Source organism: Pholcus phalangioides, unplaced genomic scaffold (assembly GCF_987345545.1).
Source record: "Pholcus phalangioides strain wild (caught in Gottingen) unplaced genomic scaffold, Ppha-v1.0 ptg000007l_1, whole genome shotgun sequence".
Lineage (NCBI taxonomy): Eukaryota > Metazoa > Arthropoda > Arachnida > Araneae > Pholcidae > Pholcus > Pholcus phalangioides.
The window spans coordinates 13038656-13064990 of NW_028301600.1; the positions used below are offsets into that span (position 1 = coordinate 13038656).

At 36.2% G+C, this 26335-nt stretch overlaps 1 protein-coding gene across 5 annotated transcripts in view; it reads left to right on the forward strand.

Annotated features, from left to right (window-relative positions):
• Positions 1-26335, forward strand: part of LOC149084938 (coatomer subunit beta'-like) — a 115486-nt gene that overhangs the window by 13141 nt on the left and 76010 nt on the right. For all 5 annotated transcript variants that reach the window (XM_089232676.1, XM_089232675.1, XM_089232679.1 and 2 more), the window contains exons 3-5: positions 5990-6076; positions 8425-8551; positions 8632-8780. In XM_089232676.1, coding sequence (XP_089088802.1) covers positions 5990-6076; positions 8425-8551; positions 8632-8780 — 363 coding nt within the window. The remainder of the gene's footprint in view (positions 1-5989; positions 6077-8424; positions 8552-8631; positions 8781-26335) is intronic.

The window sequence follows — 26335 nt, forward strand, 5'->3', positions numbered from 1 at the left end:
ATGTAATTAACAATAATTGAATCTGTCAGTCTTTTTTAACTCATTGAAAGGAGAGCCGCTGATAAGCATAGAATGAAGGAATGCCTGTCGTCAAAGGTCTGTGGTTGTTTTTTTTGAAATGATATACGGTATATTTTCCACATGAGGAAAAAAAATTGTTTTTACACTATAGTAACACACCAATAATCCCCCCACAAGGGTAGGGCTGACAGTGATCCAGCCCTGGGGTCCAAGATAATTAACATTTTTTTTTTGTTTTCCTGCTATAAATTCACTATAGGTGGGCCCTGGAAATAGTCTGGTTTGGGGCCCCTGCTTCAGGATGTGAGGACCATATCAATACTTACCAAGAAGTTAGACAAGTAGCTATGGTGTGGCAATTTTTTTTCAACTCATCCTTGATTGTAATCCTGCTGCATATAGCATGGACCTTTTATTCCCATTCCTGTGCAATTCTTTTCGTCTCATAGAGAGATAAATTATAAAATTAATGAATTATGAAGTAATCACAAATTTGCACAGTTGGAATAATGAAACCATGGCCTCCACAAGGGTCGGGTTGAGAGTCTTCAGCCTGGGGACTCAGGACAATTCTTAATTATTTTTTTGTTTAATTTAAATGCTTTTTGAAAGTTAGTAACTTGGAATTTTTCTGGAAGAAATTTCTTGCACTTCTTTTCTGCCCCCTCCAAAGGTCAATTTGAGTAGGGGTGTGTGTTTAATCCCCCCTCTTGAGCAGACATTAATGGATTTTTTGCAGTAAAAAAACACTTTTGGGAATTTAAAAAAATTAGATGAACCTAACAAATAATAAGGTAAATTGAAAAGTTTTTGAGAGATCAACTTTACAAAATGTCTGGTCTTATAAACGTTAAAATTAGAGGTGAGAAATTGACGAGATATCTTATTCTGCTTAAAACGGTTGAATATATGGCGTGTATTTCATTAATTTAATAATTTATCTATTAATACTATTAATTGTATTCAAAATTTATTGATTACAGTTTCTAAAATGCATTCTTCTATAGTAATAAAAATTCCTTAGACAAGTCAAATTCAGTACAGAAATGTGATGTGCTTCAACATTATTATACTTCCGGGATCCTGGGAAATGAGTTTAGATTCCAGGGAAATTCTCAGTTGAATTCTAAGGGGGGGATCAGGGGAAAGCTGGATCCCAGGAGAGAAAACCTAGTTGGGACTTGGGATCTACTTTTCCCTGCAATATGAGAAAATGACCTGAAAAACATGTACGGGATGACAGTTAATTCTATTGTGCTGTCGCTTTGGTCATCTCCTCCTGAAAGGAATTTCTGGCTATGGCCCTGATAGTACATGGCATAAGAGTGATATTTTTTTTCTTGTCACTTTCTAAATCCTTAATTTTAGGTTATTTTCATTTTTTTCCTTTATTTATAAATGATTTTTTTCTTAGTGCCTATTTTAAAAATTTTTGCTTGCCTATTTGACCTTAATCATAAAATTTTACAGGTTTATTATTATCCTGAAGCCTTACATTTTAATTCTTAAACAAGTGAACAAATGTATTTACTCAATTTGAAGGAGCTTCTCAGAGCTGTTGCCAGAAATTCTTTCAGAGGGGTTTTGAAGTAACAGAAAAATAGATTTTTCCTCTGCCTTTTTCTAATATGTTGGAGGTGAAACCGGACCTCCCAGTTCCCCTCTCGCCACGGCCTTGCAATTGCTGTCCGTGATTGTCTTTTGCAGACGGCTATCCATGCACACAAAAGCATGCACCCAAACCCCAATTGGTGACAAGTATCTTTCTTGCACAGCAGGTGACACACCCGCCCCTAGGTCGGCATCATGGGAATATTTCAACTCAGTAATTGTATTGCAATGCCTTTTTTTACTAAGTAAAAAGAGCGCCGCTGATCAGTATGGGATTAGTGACTTGTTTGTATATCCTGCCTATTTTCTTGGAAGTATTTGGTGATTATGGCAAAAACAACAACAGCCTACATTACTGTAATTGCTGCTGTTGTTGAAAACACATTCCTTTATTTTGTTTGGACTTATCCCTGATCAGTAGCATGCATCATTTGTAACCTGAAACGTTCTTGTGCAGAGCAAAAAGAAAAAATTATAAATTTTTTCCTGAAAGAAATTTTATATCGGCATTTATCAAGAAGTGGGTCGCACCTCATGTAAGTTCACTTTTATATAAACAAGTTATCAGAACTTTCCTTTTTTATGACTAACTTCGTGTTAGCGATTGTCTGCAGGCTGACTATATTTTCTTTTTAACTACATATAATCAAATTGGCCGAATGTGCAATACCAGTGGTACCTAGATTGTACATCACATTGCCCTGGGGCAGATGCATACGCAGGAATTGGGTTGGCAAAGGGAGCTTACCCCTAAGCCGATAAAAAAAAATTGGAAATATATTGTAATTAAAATATCAAAAGAAAATACTTTTTATATGCTGTCTTAACTAATTTTAGTTAAAATTTAAATGTTTTTAAAATGTTTTGAATTTATCAAAATTTTTCTGAAAAAATTCTTTATGCCGCCTTTAAAAGTTGGTCCTGCGTACACCTCTGCCTTGGGGAGCTATGACGTCTGTCCATTTAAGTTGATTCGCTATCACAATAGTACTGTATATGTATGGTTTGTGACAAAATTTAATGAAAGTACAATAGAACCTTGATTATATGGGGGTGGATTATCACGGGAGACGTATTTACCGGAATACGAAAATTTCAAAATTTCAAGGGAGGTTAAAGAGTGCCAAGAAAAATAATTATTCCTTAGAATAACGTAAGGTGTAGAGTAACAATAAAGAAGGGAGAAATTTTGTAATTATAAGAAGGTATTATATTATTGAAGTCAGCGCTGTTGCCAGAAATTTATTTTGGAGGGGGGGGGAAATGTGGTAGAATAATAGACAAGCATGTTATTCCCCATACATCAGCCAGAGGCGCCGACATGAAAAAAAGCATTTGGGTGCTGAAAGTTTTGCGCGTGCGTGCATGCTGGTTGTCCCGTATATACAAGACTCTAGCGCGTATGCAGGAGAGAGAAGGTGCAGCAATGCATTGTTTTTTCAGAAATTATTGGGGGACTGGGCCCCTTTACAAAATTTACTGGGGGGGGGGGGACTCAAATGGTCTCAGCTCCTAGGTTCCAGTGTCTATGACATCAGCCATTTTCCAACAAGTTTTATCTCTATTCCAGCTGCTAACCAAAAGCACTTCAATATTTCTTGGGCAGTATTCTCGGGGAAGTGCTTAACAGTGGGTTCTGGACATTTTTCAAGTGTAAGCGAACATTATTTTGGTGATAAAAAATTGCCCCTCCCCTTCAGTTGGCACCCTTAAAAATTGCACCCTTTCGGTTGACGTCTTCTGCAGCCAATTGATTTGTAGGATTCAAAATCCAGCTCTGCAGAGAAAGATTGTCAGCAAAGGTTTTGCACATGTCTAGGGATTATTGCTCCCAAAAACTGTTTTGACCTAGATGTCTTTCCGTGCAGAGATCGTTCACAGTTTCAAAAGCGTGGTGATGATTCGTATAATATCTGCATTGGAACAACAATCTGGAACTCGCATGCAAGGCTGCTACTAGACATTTTGTCACAACCGGAACTTCGGCGCCACTTGCATGTAGATAGACAGTTAAAGGGCAAATTTGTTGTCCCTTCTGGTCCAGTACCCAGGGTACCAGATTCACCTGCCCCCCTAGTTGCAGCCCTGGTCGCATGTCCCATATAAACAGAACCAGGTTCTGACAAGAGAACAATATGCTCTTCTACAGATGTAGTCCTGTGATATCAATGTAATTAAATAGAAATTGATTCAAAATGAAGGTAACTGTTTTGCTCTTAAAAGATTTGAGATTCATTAATAAATACTGCACTTGGGTTATATTAAAAAAAAAGTTAATTTCTTTTAAAATTAAATTTTAAATAAAATTTAGTCTATGAAATCTCAAACTTTTTTCTTCATCATGGTTAAATAATATTTTAATGATATTTCAACTAGAGCAAAGAGCTGAACAAATCGAAAAAAAATCCAGCCAAATTTCTTGGGAACCAATCATGTTTTTCCCTAAAGAAAAACAGTCCTAGATATTTTTTAAATCTTTCTGGGACTTTTTATGACCCCTTCCCATGTTGGAAGACACATTATTACGAAATAAAAAAAAATGTCTCGCACTTCAGTTTAGCAATGATGCATATATATAAGTATATTGAAGTTGGCAACAGGCCATCGATGTTTACAAACATGTTATCAGACAGCTCTAGCGAAATAATTCTGAATATAAGTGTTGTATAGATAAATAAAGCCAGGAACCATCAAGAGTGTTATGATTTAAAAGACATATTCATTGTGTGTGACAGTTCTACTTGTATTCAAGAATGTGATCAAGAGCATGCATTGTTCAACTAAAGCTGTTTTATTTAAACTACAGGTTTCTTACAGAATTTTATCCAGCTATAAAAAATACATGAAAAAATAATGAAATTCCCCTTAACCCACAGTGTTTCTCAAAGTGTGCGTCACAGCGAGCTGAAGATATTGATTTGTATCTGATTGATTGCCTGTTTATTCTTTGAAGTGGTTCTTTTATATGGGGAAAATATTTTCCACAAGCTATTATGGGGAGCTGTGGATGACAAAAGTTTGAGAACCACTGCCTTAACCCTTCAAGGGGAAAAACTGCATATGAGGCGTTCAGAGCTAAAGTGGATCAAGTCCATAAATTATAGTTTTGAGATAATCAAGCTTAAAGTTTATTAACACCAGTTGAATCTTAAAGTGATTTATAGTATAATTTTCTTTTTATTGTTGTAGTATAAAGACTAACTTAAATATGGGTCATAATTTGAAAATTCAAAAACAATAATCAAGGTGGCAATTCAATTTTAAGTCAGAATTTACTGGACTTGATCTAATTTGGCCCTTAAATGTTTTTGCATAAGGTCGATCAAATGAATACGACACAGTGAAAATGGAAACATTTTATTACTTTTCAACACCTGTATCATAAAATAATCTAAAAAGTTTGAAATTAAGCTTTTATTGGTATCAGAGAGAGATTTGTCATTATCTGATTCTGAAATTTCCTCATTCAGGGATGTTTGTGACCTAATGGCAGTTTTAGTCTGTAGGCTTTTGAAATGGGCGTGGGTGTTTGGGGGAAGAAATTGTAAGTGAAAGCATATCCTTTTTCTTTGCCTCAGTGACCACTCTTGGAGTTTAGTGCAACGGGTCTTGCTTCTCAACAAATTTAGAAATTTTCGTAGGCATAGTTACTTTCAAGAAGCTGCCATCTGTTAGAAAATAGCAATAGCAGGGACTTGGTTCACTATGGCTCTGAAAATATACACCATTAACAAGTATTAATCCGCAACAAACAATTTTTTTTATACTTTTGGACTTGATTCACTTTAGCTCTGAACACCTCATATACCTAGTAAAAAAACCTTTTGACTCTATCAGTGATAAGCCAGATATTTTGTAAATCTGATTTCTCAATGGAACACATTTTCTCATCCCCTTTACATTGTACCTGCTGAAAATCATTTAAAAGATGTGGCATTTTACAGAGGGTTTAGTGATTTCTGCTATGCCGGTTAAAAGGTTAAAAGTGTGCTGTAGTTATGAGAAATTTTCATTCTTCTTCATAAAAAAAAAATGGACTCATTTATTATTAATTTGAGTGGATCTATATTTTTGTTTTTAAGACCACATATCACTTATTTTAATTTCTTTGGTTTTAAGTAAAAGTTAACTTGCAAATGTGGTTTTTTTTTTTGCTCTGTAAACATCGTGTGAAGCAGTATATTTTTTTTTCTCAAGACACTTTCTGAATTTAAAATCACAGTCTCTAAAACCACAAACTCTGTTCTAAAAGTTATAAAACGTTCATTTACTTTTCATTTAGGCCTACTCATTTTTTGAAACATTGACGTGATTTTTAACCTTATGAAACATAATTAGAGTTTTTAAATATTTCTAGCAATTGGTCAAATCTTTTGAAGTTTGTGACTTACCAGTTCGAGCAGCAAAGTTCGTTCCTAGAAAGAATTGGATAATATCTGGCTCTGTAGGTATCTATAAAAGTTTCTTCTGTATTCTAATTATTTTTTATTTGCAGTAAAAATTATATAAATTCACTATTTACCTTTTTACCATACATCATTTTTCCATAAATTTATTATGTAACTAGTACATATTTGTATCATTTTCCTGTTTTAATTTGGCCTTTTAGGAATTACATGTCAAATTACATTTTGAAGTTAAAAACATAACAATAGAAGCTAAGAGTCTTTACTGAATGTACTCTATTACCCCAAAGCAGAATATGCCAAAATCTGTGACGTATGTCACAGAACAATCAGTGCTACTGCAGTACAACCTGGAAGAATTTTTAGAAAAATTTAGGAAACACTATTATGTGAGTTATCACTGCAGAACATTTTAGATCAGTCTAGGGCTTGTTGCAGAACAATGCAAAACATTCTGCTTTGGGGCTCTATCATACTGTGTTATGATTTGAACTAAAGAATGTGATTCTTCTCGAACAGCTCAAGGGAGTGGGTAGCCAAGGTTGATAAGATACTTGCCTAAAGTACCAAAGGATGTTTAGAAGTGTGGCAAGTTCGATACCCAGTTTGCCCTTGTCAGAAAATTTCCTGATGCAGGGGTACAACAGAAACAGCAAAATGACCACAGAGAAAGATTGCTACTGCAGGGAGTCCTATATCGAGGGGTTAGTTGATGAGTAGGAAAAAAAGGCAGTCATTTGGAATCAGCGATAAATTGTAATTCCCAGTCTAATTAGCCCTCGTGTGCAGAAAATGACAGTGGTGCAACAAAAATGATCAATGATCGAACAGCTCAGTAAAGGGCTTTTTGCTCATTTAAAAGTTATCACTTTGATCAATTCACACTTATGGACCCCTAAAAAATAATATAAATATCTGCCATTTTATATATATATTGTCACTTATAATAAAAACCTTGTACATAAAAAATTCCCAACTTTACTGGAAGAGCAGAAAAAGTGTCCAATTGAATAACACACAAAAGGGGTTTATTTTTTTCTCTATAGAAAGCAGATCATTGCCAATTTTTTTTTTTTTCAAAAGCTGTAATAGATGAGATTTGATATTCTCAATCTAAAACTGTGAAAAAGTCATTTTTGAAAAATGGATGTATAATGTCTTCATTATAAGGCGACGATATGTTATTATTTTTTTACCTGTAAAGCATATTTCTATCTCTTCTAGTTATACTTTTCAAATTCCATCACTATGCAAAACTCAACCCCAGAACTGAATATTATATAATAAATATAAAATAAGAGAATAGATAAGTAAGCAGTAGAAGAGTAATTTAATGTCAAAAACGATAGGACAAAATACAATGTAAAAAGCAAGTAACAGGTGTTATTTTATTCATATTACGATATCATATGATTTCCTTTCCCTGTGAATTTAAATGAATGTGCAGTTTCTTTTCAAACGCAAGCAGCGAAAAATAAAGATTTCTAGAGCTTTTTCATTTGTACAAAAGATTGAATAACTTTATAATCACAACTTGGCATGCAAAATCTTATATTAATAGAAAAAAGGAGTAGTGTTTTGCATTTTTCCATACAGCTGCCATCGCGATATTATATTGAACACAGCAGAGAACTTAAGGAGCAATCACAAGAATTTTTCTGTTCACAGTTCTCTCTCATACTTAGATCAGTCTTGGTGAAGTTGTTGGGTAGATCTTGTCTATATACTAGCTGAAAATGAAGCTATGCTATAATAAAGATTTGTGATCAAACACAAAACCATGTCCATCGTTAGTAAATTAAAGAAAACAAATGAAGGAATGAACGCCAGGGTCTCTGCCACCGGACTTATCCCGTTGCCGAGATCTCTTCCAGCCCAGCTTCGTGGCAGAGTCTGGAACAAAGTGAGTGCACCTAACAGTCCGAGTGTGTAGCTAGTGTTGTGTATGATATTTCAGTGCTGCCATCTATACTTCAAATTGTGAGTGAAGTGTAATGATTGAATATTTGTAATGTTGTAGGCCTGTTGCTCTCTGTGGCGAGACTTTTTAACGGGGAGGTCGGCTCGCATTCACGCCTTGAAGTTGGGAACCACAAAAAACCAACTTCAGCCGACCACCACTGTGGGGTTCGAACCCGGATCCTCGCATCGCGAGTCCGTCACTATAACCACTCGACCACCACAGCGGCAAATTAAAGAAAACAGTGCACGACTGCTTAATCTTCTGCCATTGACTGTTGAAAAAAAATTAATTTTTAAGAGGATATTTTTTTCTCGTTCACATTTTGAAATCCTACAGGAAACCTAATTCTAAAATTTAAAGAAAAAGATGATATAAATAAAATTAATGTAACAACATGCAGTTTTCAATTATTTATTTGTGTAGGATGATATGCAGATTCGAATTTTCAACTACAATACACTGGAGCGAGTTCACATGTTTGAGGCCCATTCTGATTATATCAGATCTATTGCTGTTCATCCAACACAACCATTTATCCTCACTTCCAGTGGTAAGTTAGATCCATTTTGATCATTTAGAACTCATTGCATATATTTTCTTTTTCTTTGATATATTATATTTATATTTTAGATGACATGCTGATAAAACTATGGAATTGGGATAAGAACTGGACTTGCACTCAAGTTTTCGAAGGACACACTCACTACATCATGCAGATTGTCATAAATCCTAAGGACAACAACACTTTTGCTAGTGCTTCTCTTGACAGAACTGTAAAAGTGAGTAATTTTCTGTGCATGTTCAAAATGAATATTTTAAAAGTATTTGCCAAAATTTTGATGCAAGTCTAATATCTAATACAGTGAAACCTCGATATAGCGATATTCTACGGACCAAGAAAAAATATCATTGTAGAGGGATTAGCATTATATCGAGAAGCAGCATTATCCTTATGTATAAATCAGAATCAATATATTATGCCAAGTTCACCTCAGCATAATATCCAGAAAATGACTGTTTCCTTGATATCTTGGGCTTAGAAAAATCCATCTATCTATCTCTAGAATCAGAATTTTATTTAATTTTAAAGGTGGAAATATACAATTTCCTTTTAGCGCACAAAATCAAAAAAATTAGTGGGACAGCATTGTGGAGGGGAAAAAACATACAGGTTTTTATATACTTGAGCAGAAACACACTACAAATAATTATGCAGAAAAAATAGTAATATAAAAACACATTTACACAAGACTGGATTATTCAGTGTTATGATAAATTGGCCTTAATTTCCAAATGGATTGTCATAGAGAAGACAATGTCCCAAACAGCAGTTAAGAAAAAAATAAATATGTTTAATTTTGGAATTATCTGCACTTAGTAATTGATTAAAATTGGAAATGCCATTTCTGGTCAAATTTTATCTGCTCAAAGTTATCTTAGAAAATTTTGTAAGTTGGTCATTCGGAAAACACATGTTCCCAAGTTTCACTTTTATACATATTACAAAAACTGCATATTTTGAGAGGCTCAACTATAAAATATTTGTTTCTCAATCATAACAATCATAAACTCAATCATAATAATAGCTGGCAAACCAAAATGAAGCTGTATTAATACACGCTTGATGTATTTCAGAGTTTATTATTAGTTAGTCTTCCATACATGAAATTGTCTTTATTGATCTATAGTACTTTGGGGCATAGCAAGTTTGTAAAAACAGAAGATGTTTTTGGTCATCCTGCAAAATCAATCGTTCTAGGACATAGTTTATGTAATGTTTAATCATGATTCACGGCAGGATGAAGGTTAAATTTTAAAAAATATATCCACTCTCGTCAAAAATATCCAAATGGCCAATTGAATTTGGTATCGTAGTCATTTAGAAGCTTGTTGTATAGGTTTTTTTTTTTTTTTCAGGCAAATTTTCAGAAATCTATTATTTTTCATATTCAGAATTTGAAGATAGAACTTTAGCAGGAATTTTTTCATTATCACTGATACCTGGAGTTGACCTAGTTCAATATGGAGGAGATAATCGGAATATATTTGGGCAGGGCAAAACATTTTCTAAAAAAGAGTGAAAAAATATGTTCAAATTCATCTAAAAATCTTGATGCCCATACTGGGGCCCTGTGAAAGAGAACTGATAGAACTATTAAATAAAAGAGTTTCAATGCGACTTTTCACTGAACAAACCTTTGTCTTTGTCAATATCGGCCAGGAACTCTTAACCGCTGCCTTGGCTTTTGCCGGAAATGCACTTTTGGTTGCAGCGCCAAATGAACCAAAGCTAGAAAATTAACCTCTAAATACGTGTAATTTGACATCACTTCCAGCTTATCGTTCCTGTAGAACATATTTTTCCAAACTTATTATTAACGTATTAGGGGATTTCAATTAACCCGGTATCGATTGGGAGAACCTTTCAGCTAGAGATCAATATGAAAGCGACTTTTTTAATTGGTGCTCGATAATTTTATCAGCATGTATCAAAGGTCACTAGGGTATTGCTAATTTAAAATTAGTTCTCACTAGTTCCGAGGATCTTGTTGAACATTTTTCGGTTTGGGATGAGTTTTCTTCCAGTGATCATCATGTCGTTAGTTTTTTCTGTAACTTTTCTTCGAGTAAGGTTGATAACAACACACTGGTTCCTTGTTTTCGGAGAACTAGCTTTGATGTTTTGAGAGAACGGTTAGTGGAAATTTTCAAAGATTGACTGGAATCATTTGGAGTGGTGAGTCAATGGGAAGAATTTAGTACGAAGCTAGAAATCGTAAATCTGCTAAAAAATGTATGTGCAAGCAAAGCACCAAGACCAGATGATATCTATCCCAGGGTCAGATGCACAGATCTACATGAGTAGTGTTGGTGAGAGTATTGTCCCAAGGGATTGGAAGCTCTCTAATGTTGTTCCGATACTTAAAAAGGGTAGTAGAGAAGCTGTGTTCAATTATCATTCAGTGAGTTTGACAAGCTCCATCTCCAAAAGTTTGAAAATTATTATCAAAAGGCAACTGGTGAAGTGGATAGATGAGAATAATGTATTATCGGATAATCAGCATGGGTTCAGGAAGGGGAAGTCATGTGTAACTAACCTTCTTTGTTTCTATGATCACATGACTTTGGTAAGGGCAAAAATGTAGATGTTTACCTAGATTTCCAAAAGGCAATTGATCAGGTTCAACATGGTAAACTCTTGAAGCGTTTACACGAGATTGGGGGTAACTTGCTGCATTGGATAGAATCGTGGTTAAGAAATAGGTCACAACGGACAGAGAATACCTGTAATTTCGGAAGAGGATGCATAAAAATTTGGTTCATGCATCCTGCAGGATGGATTCTTTCGCAATTCCAAAAATAAAAAAAAGTAGAGAAAAAATCCCGAACTTTTTCCTCTTCTTTCTGCTGTCTATCATGATTGTGTGGTGTTGAAAAAGTTATTTTACTACTTTGAAGTACAAATGAAGCATTTTACTGAACTGTATTGTATTGATATACGCGCAGGCTATTAAAGATAAGATTATGGATATCTGGTTGTGTCCCTGAATGAGGGGCCATACACCAAATTTTCAAATTTCTGAGTTTCTGTTCCGCTGCTGGTTTTCTCCATTCTGGTTACGTACCGGAAATTACGGTACTTTCATGGCTATCTACCATCATTCAAAGACAGTGTCTGTATGGCATAAATCTGTCTTGTTTTTTCAAGATTGCGAATGTCCATTTTTTGAAAAATAGTAAAGAATTGGAACGCTTATTCAAATTGTAAAAACGTTTTCCGAGATCGTAGAGAAAAAATACTGAACTGTAAAAACTCCCTTGAATATCCACAGTTTGGCCATCTAGCTGCTATGCGGTAGTCACCATTTGGCTTTGTGAAAATCACGGATGTGTACACAGAATTGGCTTTTGGATGAGCGCAAGGATTTCTTCCACAGAAATTTTGGGTCACTAACACTCAGAAAAATTTAAAAACAGATAATATAAGAATGTATACTTTTTCCCCTCCACTATTTTAATTTTCTTCAAAAATATTTTTAATTTATGATTTTCTTGGGGGGGGGGGGACCCCATAATATTTGGCTTTTGGTGAAAATCCTGATTTGGAACATGCGATTGCACAGTGGTAATCTGCTAAAAATATGATTTTCTAAGGTTAAATTTAGAGTTTCCTATTCCTTTGATAAAATAAAGCTCTGGTTGTGACGATGATCACACAGACCTACAACACATATGTATACATTAAATTTCAAATCCATGCATTACCAATTTGGAGGATAGATGCAGGGCCACAACTGGGGGGGGGGAGAGGACTGGCAGGTCTGGTGCCCCGGGCTCTGGACTAGAGGCACCGCTGAATCCATCCTTTATATATAACTGCTTCTACATTACATGGGGCAATGCCAAAATGTGTGCTTGCCCCGTTTGAGAAAGTAAGTAGTTGTGCGGCCCTGGATAGTGGCATCACCTACTGAACATAAAACATGCCAAATGCGGGGCGTGCACACACAAACATACTGTTAAGTTTCACCAATACGAATCTGATATAGCTCCCATATATATTCAGGTATGAAAATATGTGGCAGTTAAATTGGGACAGATCAGAGTGGTGGACCGTCAAGGAGGGAAAAGAAAATCATTCCACCAGAGAGAGGAAATGGCTTTGCAAGGGTTTATATGAATAGGGGAATCAGAAGATTAGTGTCAGAATTTCATTTGCTTTAAATTCAATCACAAGATATTGTTGAAAGAGCTAAGGTTTTTACAGCGAAATGGAAAATCAATCAGAAGACAATTTATAGATAGATTTATTAGTAAATATATATAAATGTGTGTGCTTAACTTTTAATTACAGTGGATCCTGCTTATAACATTTTTCAAAAAAACCATTAGAAAAACATTGCAAGCAGGAAAACACTTTAAACTGGAAATCTTAATGAGAATTACTTAGAGTTGGGACCACACAAAAATAAGTCATACTAAAACATTCTAAATGGGAACATTATAAGCTGGATTGACTATATTTGTTTTAGATTTATTACATTGGTTAAATTCCATATGTTAAATTCTTAGTGTTAATGTGTGTGTGTGGGTTTCTTTGCAAGCTTTTTCTACTAGTAGACAATGAAAGTAAAAGAACATAATTTTAAGTTGGTAAATGAACCTTTTTTTTTCAATGAACCTTTGTATAGAATGTTTTTAGAAATGAATTATTTTTTTATTTGATTCACCTAGATCCCTACCCAGAACATGGCCTGCCGCTCTGTCTCAATGAAGAAATATAAGCAGGTGATCAAAGACCTTGGCCAAGCTGGAAAAAATTCAGAGATACTATTGAATGATAGGGGGCGGGACTATAATTTTTTTCGGGACCCACTTTCACTCAAAAAGAACCACGATTTTGCCAATAAACTGGGACCCAGGTAAATTTGAGTACAGTGGCATCTCTGAACGGGTTATAGTGAACGGGGAATTCTCTGATTGGACAGGCAGACCTGCCAACTCTCCCGATTTCGGCGGGAGACTCTGGATTTTTCATCCTTCCTCCCGCTTTCCGGATTTGTTAAAATTTCTCCGGATTTTTTCAGAAAATGAGATTTTATGCGAGCTTTCACGTTGCCATGCCGTCAATGATTACCGTCGTCGTTAGGGAAAACACCCATAGAGAGGAGCCTTAAAAAAAGTCTCTGTGACCGCATTTAAGCAACTGGCAAAGACTCGACTTTGTTTTCGTAGCGTTTATCAGCAATCATTTATCAGGGGCATGACCTTGGTTGCCGAAATTCCTGTATAATCGTTATTCTATTCCATTAACAGCCGTGCGGTAAACACGTTTTTTTGTCGGCAGCGTTGTAATTTGAGTTTTTTTTAATTGTTTGTTCCGATTAAACGTGTTCAGAAAGAAAATATAAAACTTTAATAAAGCTAAAATATAAAGCTTATAAGAGTTCATATACCCAAGATAAAATCACTGATAGGATCCACGAAAGGAAACACTTTTGTTTTATGAACAGTATGTAGATGGGATTTCTCTATTCTGCACGGAAAGACTGACATACAAATAAATACAAATACAAATACAACACCACAACAGGCAAAATGCCCAACGAGGTGGCTGATAAAAAGATGCCCATAAAAATATGGTTGTCATATGTTTCAAAAATACAGCAACCCAATTAAAAATGCAATTAACACAAATTACAAACAATATATACACATGATAAAATATTATACAATGCCCATAAAGAATACTTATGGTTGTCTTATTCTAAGAATGGATAGCTTCCCGATTTACCCCAACATGTTTATCGTATTTCTTTTTAAACGTGTCAATTGTGTTACAATTTACTACCTCCGGGGGTAAGCTATTCCATTTATTAACAACCCTATTGGAGAAAAATTCCCTGCGACACCATAACCTTGCATTGTCCCTCACCAATCGATACTGGTGTCCCCTTGTAAAAGCAGTCGATTGGCGGTGTACTAAAAGTTCATGGTCCATCCTATCCATCCCATTGAAAATTTTGAACACTTCGATCATATCTCCTCGACACCTGCGTTCATCCAATGTAAACATATTCAAAAAATGAAGTCTTTCTTCATAACTCAAGCCCTGTGTGCCAATAAGGACACGCGTAGCTCTTCTCTGCACCCCTTCAACCAAGTCTATGTCCCTCTGTAGGTATGGTCTCCAAAACCTTACAGCATACTCCAGTCCAGGACGAACCAAGCCTCGAAAAAGCGGAAGAATGACTTTAGGAGAACGCGAAGAGACCTTTTTGAAAATGAGACCAAGCATTCTATTCGATTTTTTGACAACCGCTGAACAATGTTCAGAAAACTTAAGTCGCTCGTCAATGAGAATTCCCAAATCGGTGACTCTAGTTGCATCCGGGATAGTGACACCATTCAACTCGTAAGAGAACCGTGGGTTGTTCGAACCAAAATGAGCGACCATGCACTTATCTACGCTAAACGTCATGCTCCATTCATTTGCCCATGCTGCAATCTTGTTTAAGTTGGTCTGGAGCAACTCCCTATCGCTTTCATTCCCGATTACCCCCATTAGCTTCACATCATCTGCGAATTTGCTAGTAATTCCATCGATACCCTGATCGAGTTTATCGATAAAAAGTGAAAAAAGTATGGGGCCAAGGACACTTCCCTGAGGAACTCCACTTGTGACGTCTGTCCAACCAGAGAATTCCCCGTTCACCATAACTCGTTGCGACCTATCTCTTAACCACGATTCTATCCAATTCAGCAAGTTGCCCCCTATTCCAATCTCGTGTAAACGCTTCAAGAGTTTGCCATGTTGGACCCGATCGAATGCCTTCTGGAAATCAAGGTAAACCACGTCGACATTTTTGCTCTTACCCAAAGCCTTAGTCACGTAATCATAGAAGCAAAGGAGGTTAGTTACACATGACTTCCCCTTCCTGAACCCATGCTGATTATCCGACAATACATTATTCTCGTCTATCCACTTCACAAACTGCCTTTTGATGATAATTTCCAAAATTTTCGAGAGGGAGCTCGTCAAACTCACTGGACGATAATTAGACACCACTTCTCTACTACCCTTCTTAAATATAGGAACAACGTTAGCCAGTTTCCAATCTCTCGGGACGATACCCTCAGCAACACTACTCCTGTATATCTGTGCGACTGGCCCCAACAATTCATTAGCACCTTCCCTGAGAACCCTGGGATAGATATCATGTGGTCCTGGTGCTTTGCTTGCACATACATTTCTTAGAAGATTTAGGACCTCCACGTCTTCCACTTGAATATCGTTGAGCGTTTTATTACCCCATGCAACACCCGTATATCGAATATCATTATCTCCATTAAAAACCGACGCGAAAAAGTCATTGAAAGCACTACACATGCCTACATTGCTCTCTACTTTTGAGCCTCCTATCGAGAGGGGGCCAACTGTCCCCTTACATCCATTATTGACGTATCGAAAAAATGATTTTGGGTCAGAGCCAATGTTATCTGCCAACCTAGATTCAACTTGCTTTTTACTATCCCTTATCGCTTTCTTCAACAGTCTTCTTTTATCAGTAAACAATGATAGGTCACCTCGTCCACTTTTATACTCTCTGAATGCTCTTTTCTTTTCAAGATAAAGGTTCCGCACGCTATCCGTGAACCATAGAGGGTGTTCATGACATGGAATTATATTGCCCAGGGGCAATGCAGAACCTGCCTTGGGGGGGGGTGTAACTTTTTCTTAATTGATAATTTTTTTTCTTTCGAAATTTTTTTTTTGTGAAATTTTTTTGATCGAGTCTGTGAGTGCCGAAGGGTGGGGGTTCGCCCTCGGGAGAATCTCCGGATTTCTGGATTTCAAAAGCTGGCACGTCTGGACAGGCATCACAAGTGGATTTTCCCAAAGAAGTGTCCTTGGCCCTCATACTTTTTCACTTTTTATCAATAAACTCAATCAGGGTATCGATGGGACTGTTAGTAAATTTGCAGCTGGCATGAAGCTAATGGGGGTAGTCGGTAATCAAAGCAATAGGGAGTTGCGCCAGACCAACTTAAACAGGATTGGAGCATGAGCAAATGAATGGAGCATGACATTTAGCATTGACAGGTGCATGGTCGCTCATTTTGGTTCGAAAAACTCACGGTTCTCTTACAAGTTGAATGGTGTCACTATCCTGGATGCAACTAGGGTCAGCGATTTGGGAATTCTCATTGACGAGCGGCTTAGGTTTTCTGAACATTGTTCAGCGGTGGTCAAAAGAGCGAATAGAATGCTTAGTCTCATTTTCAAAAAGGTCTCTTCGCGTTCTCTTAAAATCATTCTTCTGCTTTTCCGAGGCTTAGTTCGTCCTGGACTGGAGTGTACTGTAAGGTTTTTGAAACCATACCTACAGAGGGACTTGGATGGAGGGGGAGGGGAATAGAGGAACTGCAGAACTGACTTGGTTGAAGGGGTGCAGAGAAGAGCTATGTGGGTTCTTGTTCACACACAGGGCTTGAGAATACAAATATACAAATATACAAATACAAATACAACGCCACAACAGGCAAATTTCCCAACGAGGTGGCTGACTTAAGAACATCATGGATCCCCGAGCCCCTACCTACTACTGCTACACCACACATGCCCCCCCCCCGCGGAACCCCCCAACGAATCGGTACATGCGGGAATGTGCGTGTACGTGTAGTGCAACCTGACGTAAAGTTTGTTTGTGTGTAATGCTTGTTATGTGTAGTGCTGTCATCTGCCCCCAGTTTTACTAACTATGAGTGAAGTGTTATGGTTGAATGATTTACCGTTGTAGGACTGTTGCTCTCTGTGGCGAGACTTTTTAACGGGGAGATCGGCTCGCATTTGCGCCTTGAAGTTGGGAACCACAGAAAACCAACTTCAGCCGACCACCACTGTGGGGTTCGAACCCGGATCCTCGCATCATGAGTCCGGCACTATAACCACTCGACCACCACAGCGGCAAAAGACGATGAAGAAAAGACACTTCATTTTTTAAATATGTTTACATTGGAAGAACGCAGGTGTCAGTGAGGGATATGATCAAAGTGTTAAAAAATTTTCAATGGGATGGATAGGATGGACCATGATTTATTAATACTCTGCCAATTGACTTCTTGGACAAGGAAACACCAGTATGTATTGATAAGGAACAATTCTAGGTTGTGTCGCAGGGAATTTTTCTGTAATAGAGTTGTTAAGAAATGGAATAGCTTACCCCTGGAGGTAGTAAATTCTAACACAATTGACACGTTTAAAAAGAAATATGATAAATATGTTGGGGTACATTGAGAAGTTATCCATACGTAGAATAAGACAACCATAAATATTTTTTATGGGCACTGTATAATACTTTATCATATATATATAATTTTTCGTTTTTACAATTGCATTTTTAATTGGAAGTTGCTGTATTTTGGAAATATATGACATCCATATTTGTGATGGGCATCTTTTTCTCAGCCACCTCTTTGGGCATTTTGCCTGTTGTGGCCTTGTATTTATATTGCTATAGTCAATTCAACTTATAAGTTATGATAATTATGACAATAATTATCAATGGTTATCTCTAAATTATAAATTATGTTATGATAATTACAACAATAACTGTCATAATATAATTTATAATAATAATCTTGGTATTAGCAAAGAATAAAAATTCAAATAATTTTTGTTGAATGCATGCAGGGCTCGGCACGGGTCACTTTTTCCACTAAAAGTCATTTTTTTAGAAACTGGTCACTTTTATCATGTATTTTCAAGCCCAGGTCACTTTTTCCACTTTTTTTTTGCAAAAAAACTTCTGTCTCACGCTTTTCTGCTGTCAGTGTTTTTCTTTTCTTCAAGGAGGAACTTTATAGTTTCCAAGGTTGCTAATTTTCTCCCTCCCTTCATTGAACTACGATCGTTAGCTCCCTTCCCGTAGAATCTCTATATGCAAGGAACCCCTATATATGAAGGTGTCTTATCTTCCCGGGAGCATACCATGTGACGTCAGCATAACTTGATTTCAAGGTGCTTGGAAAGAAAGCTCCTTGGTTAAAGAGTCGTTTATATTATTTTTATGGGAAAGCCTGTCAGATAAAAAACTAGCATAAAAGGTGTATATATACTTACAACAAAGAATTTTTTACCCTCCTCTACTACCATTCTTTCTTATTTCCCACGTGCTTACTCATTCTTTCATTTTCAACCTTATTTTAAAATTGATCCTTTATTTTATTTATTTTAAAAAGTTTTAGTCCTAAGGGCCGAATTCCTTTCTTGGTGCATCGAGCAAGTTACATTTGTTGTTTGTTCTATCGTTACTTTTGTTAATTTTTTTAAATGTTATTTGAAATGATGATTTAAAAGAGCCCGTGCAGAAACTAACTTACGCGCAGCGGGAGAATACTTTTGTATATAGCTGGCCAAGGTTAAAGAAGCTCGCAAGTATCTTGAATTTACTTACAATAAAAAAAAATCATCCGATCGCGATCTATCTAGAAATAAAATTTGTACTATTTTTCTAACTGGATGTAAATCTCAGCAAGAGACAGTAGCCCCAAATATGATCGAAAGGAGAACTAGAACAGGATTCTGTGAAAAGATCACAGAATCCTGCAATTCAACGTTTACTTTAACAGAAGGGTTTCCAAATCAGATGAAAATTGGTCATCAGGCCGATGAAAACTTGGTTAACGTGCATGCGAGCTGTAAATAGAGGCGGATTTAACGGGGGGCACACCGAGCTTGCCTTTGGCCCTACTTTACACTTTTTCCCTACTTTAAGGGACCTAATATTTTTTTTTATGCCCGGGACTGTCAACTGACCTTTATCCGCTTCTTGCCATAACTTAGAGCATCTTCACGATACTGATTGTTAACTTAATATCGACATCTTGCACTCCATTCTTGGTGTTGTGTAAAAAATCCCCTTTTTAGACCTCAGAAGTTATTAAAACGTTTTTGTCTCGAGTCGCTGTTATGACTGCAATAGGAGAGGGCGGGGGTCTGGTTCCACAGGTATTGAACAAGGAAGGGTGCCGAGTTTACTCTTCTTTGGTTTAAAAAAATAGATACCAGCCCCAGATGATAGTAAATTTTCATCCATACTTGCAGCCCGGGTTGCTACATACCGTGATCAGATCCAAAACTGGGGGGTGGGGCAATGCCTCAGGCGGCATTTTTGATGGAATGGTATATTTAAGAAAAGGCAATAAATAAAATTATTAAATTTCCACAGTCAAGGGGCAGTGAAATTACGTTTCCCCTCCAGAAAAAAAAAGCATATTACGGCCATGGTAAATCAGGTGGGACGAATTCACTATTTTTGTTTGTTGAAAATTATGGGAGGAGTCAGCGCTATTGTGGCGACTTTTTTTTGCACTAAAATAGGTAGCCCTGACAGCAGCATCCATAAACTCTGTATCAACTGCATTTATAAACCCCGCATTATGTTGTTGATTCGATTTTCGTGTTCATTTTATCCGTATTTCCCGATATATTTCTATCGACTTTCGCATACTGCCGCATATTAGGTTGATTCATATTATAAATTATGTATACTTTTGTAATTTTTTATGTGCCCTTTGTCAGCCATCTTGGTGCCACGTTGGTGCTTACTAGGTTCATGGGAAATTTACCGGGGGAAGGCCGCTGAGTCTCTTTTTCTGTTAAAAATTGCGGGGGGGGGGGGAAAGCAAAATTATACTGTTTTTGCGTAAAGGAGTAAATGTGGTTTTTTTTTTTTTTTTTTTTTTTTTTTTTTTTGCAGGGATGTATGTTGTGCGTAAAAAAAGAAAACTATATATTTACAAATTTCTCTCAAAAACCAAACAATTTCAAAACTGGTTTATTTTCTCCCTCACCCAAGGGCAGTATTATTTTGGTGCCCCCCATCCCCCGCCTGTGAAAGAGTAGACTCACTTATCCTTCCCAGTCCAGCCATAGGTGGAGAAAGACTTGAAGGTGTTAGGGGTGGGGCACGATGACAATTGATATACATCAGTAGGCTCTGCCATTGACGCTGGGGGGGGAGGGTGGATTGCCCCTCCCTCAACGTATAATAATTTAGTTAATTTAATAATTTAAATACTTTATTCAATTTAATAATTTATTTTATTAAGTAATTTTTAATTTAATAATTTAAAATAATATTGTTAAAAATTTAATTTTGTAGTTTTTAATCATTCTAGTAAATTTCTTAAAATTTGTTAGAATGTATTATGCAAACCTAGGTACGTAAATCAAATTTGCACTAGTTAAAAAAAGTTTGAGTACATTTTGTATACTGTCATTCATAGCATAACATGAATGAAAAATCCACTGGAATGTAGATGGGACAAATTCTTTCATCAAATTTTGTGTTTCATTTTTTTTCCTTCTTTGAATGTGAAAACTTTTTCCCATTTTGAAGTTTTTCCTGCTTAAATTGATTCTAAGATGGGTTGTTCTAAGATGGGTTGTGGAAAGCAACAAGGGGGAAAAGCATTGCTACTGTTACTTAGGATGTAATGTAGTTACTCTCTCACACATAGTTGTTGATAAATTTGATAAGTTATTCAAAACTTTTCTGGTTAGCAGAATGCTTTTGAGTTTGATTTATTTTTTCACACTATTATGTAAAAAAAGCAATTTCGATAAGTTCCATTGAAATGCAAAGTTTAGTAAAAACTAAATTCAATTTCAATTCATTCAATTTGGTAATAATCAAAATTCATTGTCCATTTGGTCTCTTTCTAAAATTATTTTGGTAGCTATTTGGTAACTTTTTAAAATATTTTGGTCACTATTTTCATAAGTTTTGAGGCCATGATCCGTGCTGTGTATGAGAAAAGATGACATTTTTATAGTAAAAAAAAGTTTTAATTAGAAAAAAAAGGCCAATTACAGTAAAATAGAAAGTGCCCCTTAAAATGCTGATCATGTGGTTATCCTATACAGTAGACGCTCGTTTTAATGACCCTCTTTAGTTCCACAGAAAACGGATGTCATAGTCCGAGGTCGTAAAATTAAATGTTTTTGATATATCTTAAATTTTAACTTGTCAACTTTTTTCAACAATTGAAATTTACCTTCCCACACATGATCGATCAAGTATGCAAAGAAGAAAACCCATACCCTTTTTGCTTTAATAACTTGAATCACAGTTTTTAATTATGGTGAACAAAGTATTCTGGACTATTCAGTGATTCAGCTATTTTGGCTTTCAGCATCAATTTCTTGACAACTTCCTCTAAAACGTTCAATTTGAGATTTGAAGATATAGCACTTTATTTACACTGCTGGCCACCCAAATTGCAACACCAAGAAAGACAAGAGATATCGCAACAATATTTATTTTGTAGATAACATGTTGACCAAGCATCAAATGATTAAATTTATAGACTTCTGTGAAGTGTGGTTCCTGCCAAAATCAGTAGCCAGAGTAGCCGCCATTGTTGGAGATCACCGCTGCCACACGCCTCGGCATTGATTCAAAGAGACTTTGGATGTGTTCTTGGGGTACAGCAGACCAAGCAGCTTCCACGCGTTGCCAAAGTTGATCTGGTGTGGTAGCTGGGGATGTAATCTGGGTCAATCGTTGAGCAACCATGGACCACATGTTTTCTATTGGCGAAAGATCCGGAGAGCGAGCTGACCAGGGAAGCAATTCAATCTGGCGATTGACGAAGAACCTTTGGACAATGCGTGCCACGTGTGGTCGCGTATTATCCTGTTGAAATATGGCTGTGGGCAAGCCCTGAAGGTAAGGAAGGACAACTGGCTCCAACACCTCGGAGATGTAGCGCTGGCTTTTTAAAGTACCGGCAATGCATACTAGAGGAGTGCGAGAGTGATATCCAATACCGCCCCATACCATAATACCCGGTGCAGGACCAGTGTGGCGGTGCATAACGCAGCTGTTCAGCATCCTCTCTCCACGGTGTCTCCAGACTCGAATCCGACCATCGTGGTGTTGCAGACAGAAGCGTGACTCAAAAGTAAAGACAATTTCATTCCATTGTGCCGTCCACATCCTTCTTTCATCGCACCATTTGCGGCGGAGACGTCTGTGGTTCTGCGTAAAGGGTAGATGAAGCAATGGTCGTCTTGCGGACAGACCACTCTGCTGTAAACGGCGTCGAATGGTACGCGCAGACACTGGATGATGCGGTACAGACTGAATGTGCTGTGCTATGGTTCGTGATGTGGCTGAGAGATCCGTCACTGCCATACGCACAATACGCCTGTCATCACGTGAAGTGGTGCACTGAGGTGGATGCGATCGAACACGTCGGTCCGTCGTACCCTCCTGCATCCAACGATCACATATCCGCATTACAGTTGTTTGGTTTCGTCCAACACGACTACCGATTTCCCTGAAAGATAATCCACAATCTCGGTAGGCCACTATCCTTCCTCTGTCGAACTCGGATACTTGATCAAAAGATGATCGCTGTTTTCTACGAGGCATAATTGATCGTTTTTTTGAAAAAACCACAAGAAAAACACAATTGCCGTACTTCAAATCGTCGAAATCTCCAAGCCTTAAATAGCGCTTTGAAGTGGCGCCACAGGCGCGCGTGATGTGCGTCTGCGCTGAAATTCTAATCATTTGCATATCTCACCTCCGCTAATGCATGTTGTAAATTTCATATTATTTGCATGCTTCCTTCAGGGTGTTGCATTTACGGTGGCCAGCAGTGTATTTAAGACAACCATGTCGAATGATAATTTTCAGAGTGAATACAAGTTTCACACGTGTGTATATTAGGGTGGATCGAAAAGTATAGGAATTTTTTTTTTTTCGAAATTACTTTTAACTTGGGGTGGGAAAGTTGTGTCTTGGGTGCATAATTTTTTTTATTGAAATCCATTCGTATTTCCCGGTGCCCCAAGTTCCCCAAAAATAGTTAAAAATTGAAATTTTTATATAAAAAAATTTGAAATCAATAAATTCCAAAAATGAATACTGCAAAAATCGATTTTTGGAATGTAATACGAACCGGCAAAAATGGTCGTTTGTGAATAAAATCATTAATCAAAAAACTCAAACTCAAGTATTGCCAACTTTCTCCGATGCTCAAATTTTAGCGAATGAATTCAGACTACATTTTAAAAACATTAATCGTAGTAATTCTGAACACACTAACGATGACGAATATAAAAGTTATTTATTCTTAACCATGAATTCTTTTGCTTTGTATGATGTGGATGGTAATGAAATCATAAATACCTTGTTGTCATTTTCTAAGAAATTTAAATCTGATTATGATGAAACTTCTATTTTTCTACTCAAAGAATTCGCCAGAAATAATATAGATTTTCTTATTCAATTTATAAATTCATCATATCAGACAGCAAATTTTCCCAAATCTCTATCGAGCAACTATCACGCCTATTTATAAATCTGGCATGAAAAATACTTTCTCAAATTACCGTTCAATTTCAATGTTATTGATTTTCTCTAGAATCATTGAAAAAATCTTATCGTGAATCTATAAATTTCTACAATATACAAACTTTTTTGCAGAAAACCAATATGGCTTCATAAAAAACCGAGGAACCATAAACGCTTTGTTAAACTTCTCAAAATTTATATACAGTAGTATTGATAAGAATAGATACAATAGAATAGATTTCCTGAAGTTAAGAGAGGCTACTAATGCCTCTACTTCAACGCCTCACGACACAGTGCGTGAAATTAGGAAGGCAGATTCATGTGTCTCCAGTGGTGTAGATGGTAGCATGCTTGCCCGGTATGCAAGAGGGCCTGGGTTCGAGTGCCGGCGGAGACGTGATGACTTTTCTTTCCGAGCTCACCTCAGCATAATATCCGGAAAATAACTGTTTCCTTGATATCTCTGGCTGAGAAAAAAGCCATCTATATCTCTCTAAACCGTCCCACCCGGGGGCCATTTCCTGAAGTTAAGAGAGGCTACTAATGCCTCTACTTCAGCGCCTCACGACACAGTGCGTGAAATTAGGAAGGCAGATTCATTTGTCTCCAGTGGTGTAGATGGTAGCATGCTTGCCCGGTATGCAAGAGGGCCTGGGTTCGAGTGCCGGCGGAGACGTGATGACTTTTCTTTCCGAGCTCACCTCAGCATAATATCCGGAAAATAACTGTTTCCTTGAATAGATACACTGTTGTGCTATTTTTTTAGATATCTCCAAAGCTTTTTTAATGTCAACCATTCCATATAAATTAATAAACTTGATTCCTGTGGAATTAGAGGAAATACTCTGAAAAAAAATTGGTTCATCTCCTACCTTCACAATTGTCAACATAGAGTTAAAGTACAGAATCAATTAAGTAATTATACTACAATAAACAGAGGAGTTCCTCAGGGATCAAATTTGGCTTCATTACTTTTCATAATTTTTATAAATGATTTCTGCAAATTAAAGATTTTCAGAACCATGATAATGTATGCAGATGATTCGGTAATATTGTATTCTTCAAACAACATTAATACACTAACAGCTGGGATCAACCAAGACCTTCGTGTAATTAGAAAATGGTTTGTTGCAAATGATCTACCCCTGAATCTTGCTAAAACTAAATATATTCATTTTAATTTAATTAACACTGAATTTGATCTAAACTTAAAATTCCATAGTCCAACCTGCAATTTAAACCCCAATTGCTCTTGTAATAAAACACTTAAAGTTGAAGTAAATAAATACCTGGATCTCCATATCAATCAGAATTTAAAATAGAAAACACATACTGACGAAATTTCAAAGAAACTCTGTTTTATTGTATATAAAACTTTTTTATCTTAAACACAAAGTTACTAGCAAGTTTTTGAATGATTTATATCATCCACTGTTTTATTCCGCTATAAACTATGGTGCAATAATCTGGGGTGGAGACTATAAAACAAATTTGCAATCAATAGTGTCAATTCAAAATAGATGTTTTAGAACCATGAATACTGTTAGTTCTCATACTCCAATATACAGAACCTTAAAATTATTACCTTTTAGACATAATGTTATATACCAATTTCTTCTCACTCTATACCAGGATAAGTCATTATATGTGTTGTAAATAATGATGTACCACTGTGGCGACCAACTGAAATTTTTACTGTACTGCACTGTCGAAATCCAGAAACATTTCTACTACTTAGCTCCTAAACTTTACAATGCATTACCTTTAGAAATTCAAAATTTACCTACCTACACAAAATTGAAAAACGCAATTTTCAAATTAATCTTATCAATAGACAATAGACAATATTGATGTATACTTTCATATCCAATAGCAAAATTCCTATTACTTTTATGCCTGTGTGTGCTGTAATTCTATCTAACTCAGCAACAGATATGAAATTTATTTAAATGTATTATACGAAAATTGTATTTGGATAGTGTTTTCATTTGTAATAGTATATAATTACGAATGTGTGTATATTTATAACTATTATTTATGCTGTTAGATGTATAGATGCATTCTATTTAACACATTTAATATGTACCCTTTCCCTTCTACTAATAGTTTGATCATAAAAATTGTCTATGGTCGACTGTACAGGCACCGGCCTCTTGTCGACTAACAATATATTATAAATTGTAATATATTACATATCTTGAATTGGAATAAATTTGATTTGAATTTGAAAAAAAAAAAACTTTTAGCGTGGAGTGGGAAAGTTGTGTCTTGGGCATATATTAGTTTTCGTAATTTTTTTTATTGAAATCTATTCATATCTTCCGGTGCCCCAAGCGCCCCAAAAATAGTTAAAAATTGTCATTTTGATGAAAATTTATAAAAAAAGAATTTTTTCAAAATTACTAATGGGGTGGGAAAGTTGTGTCTTGGATATAGATATGTTACATAATTTTTTTATTGAA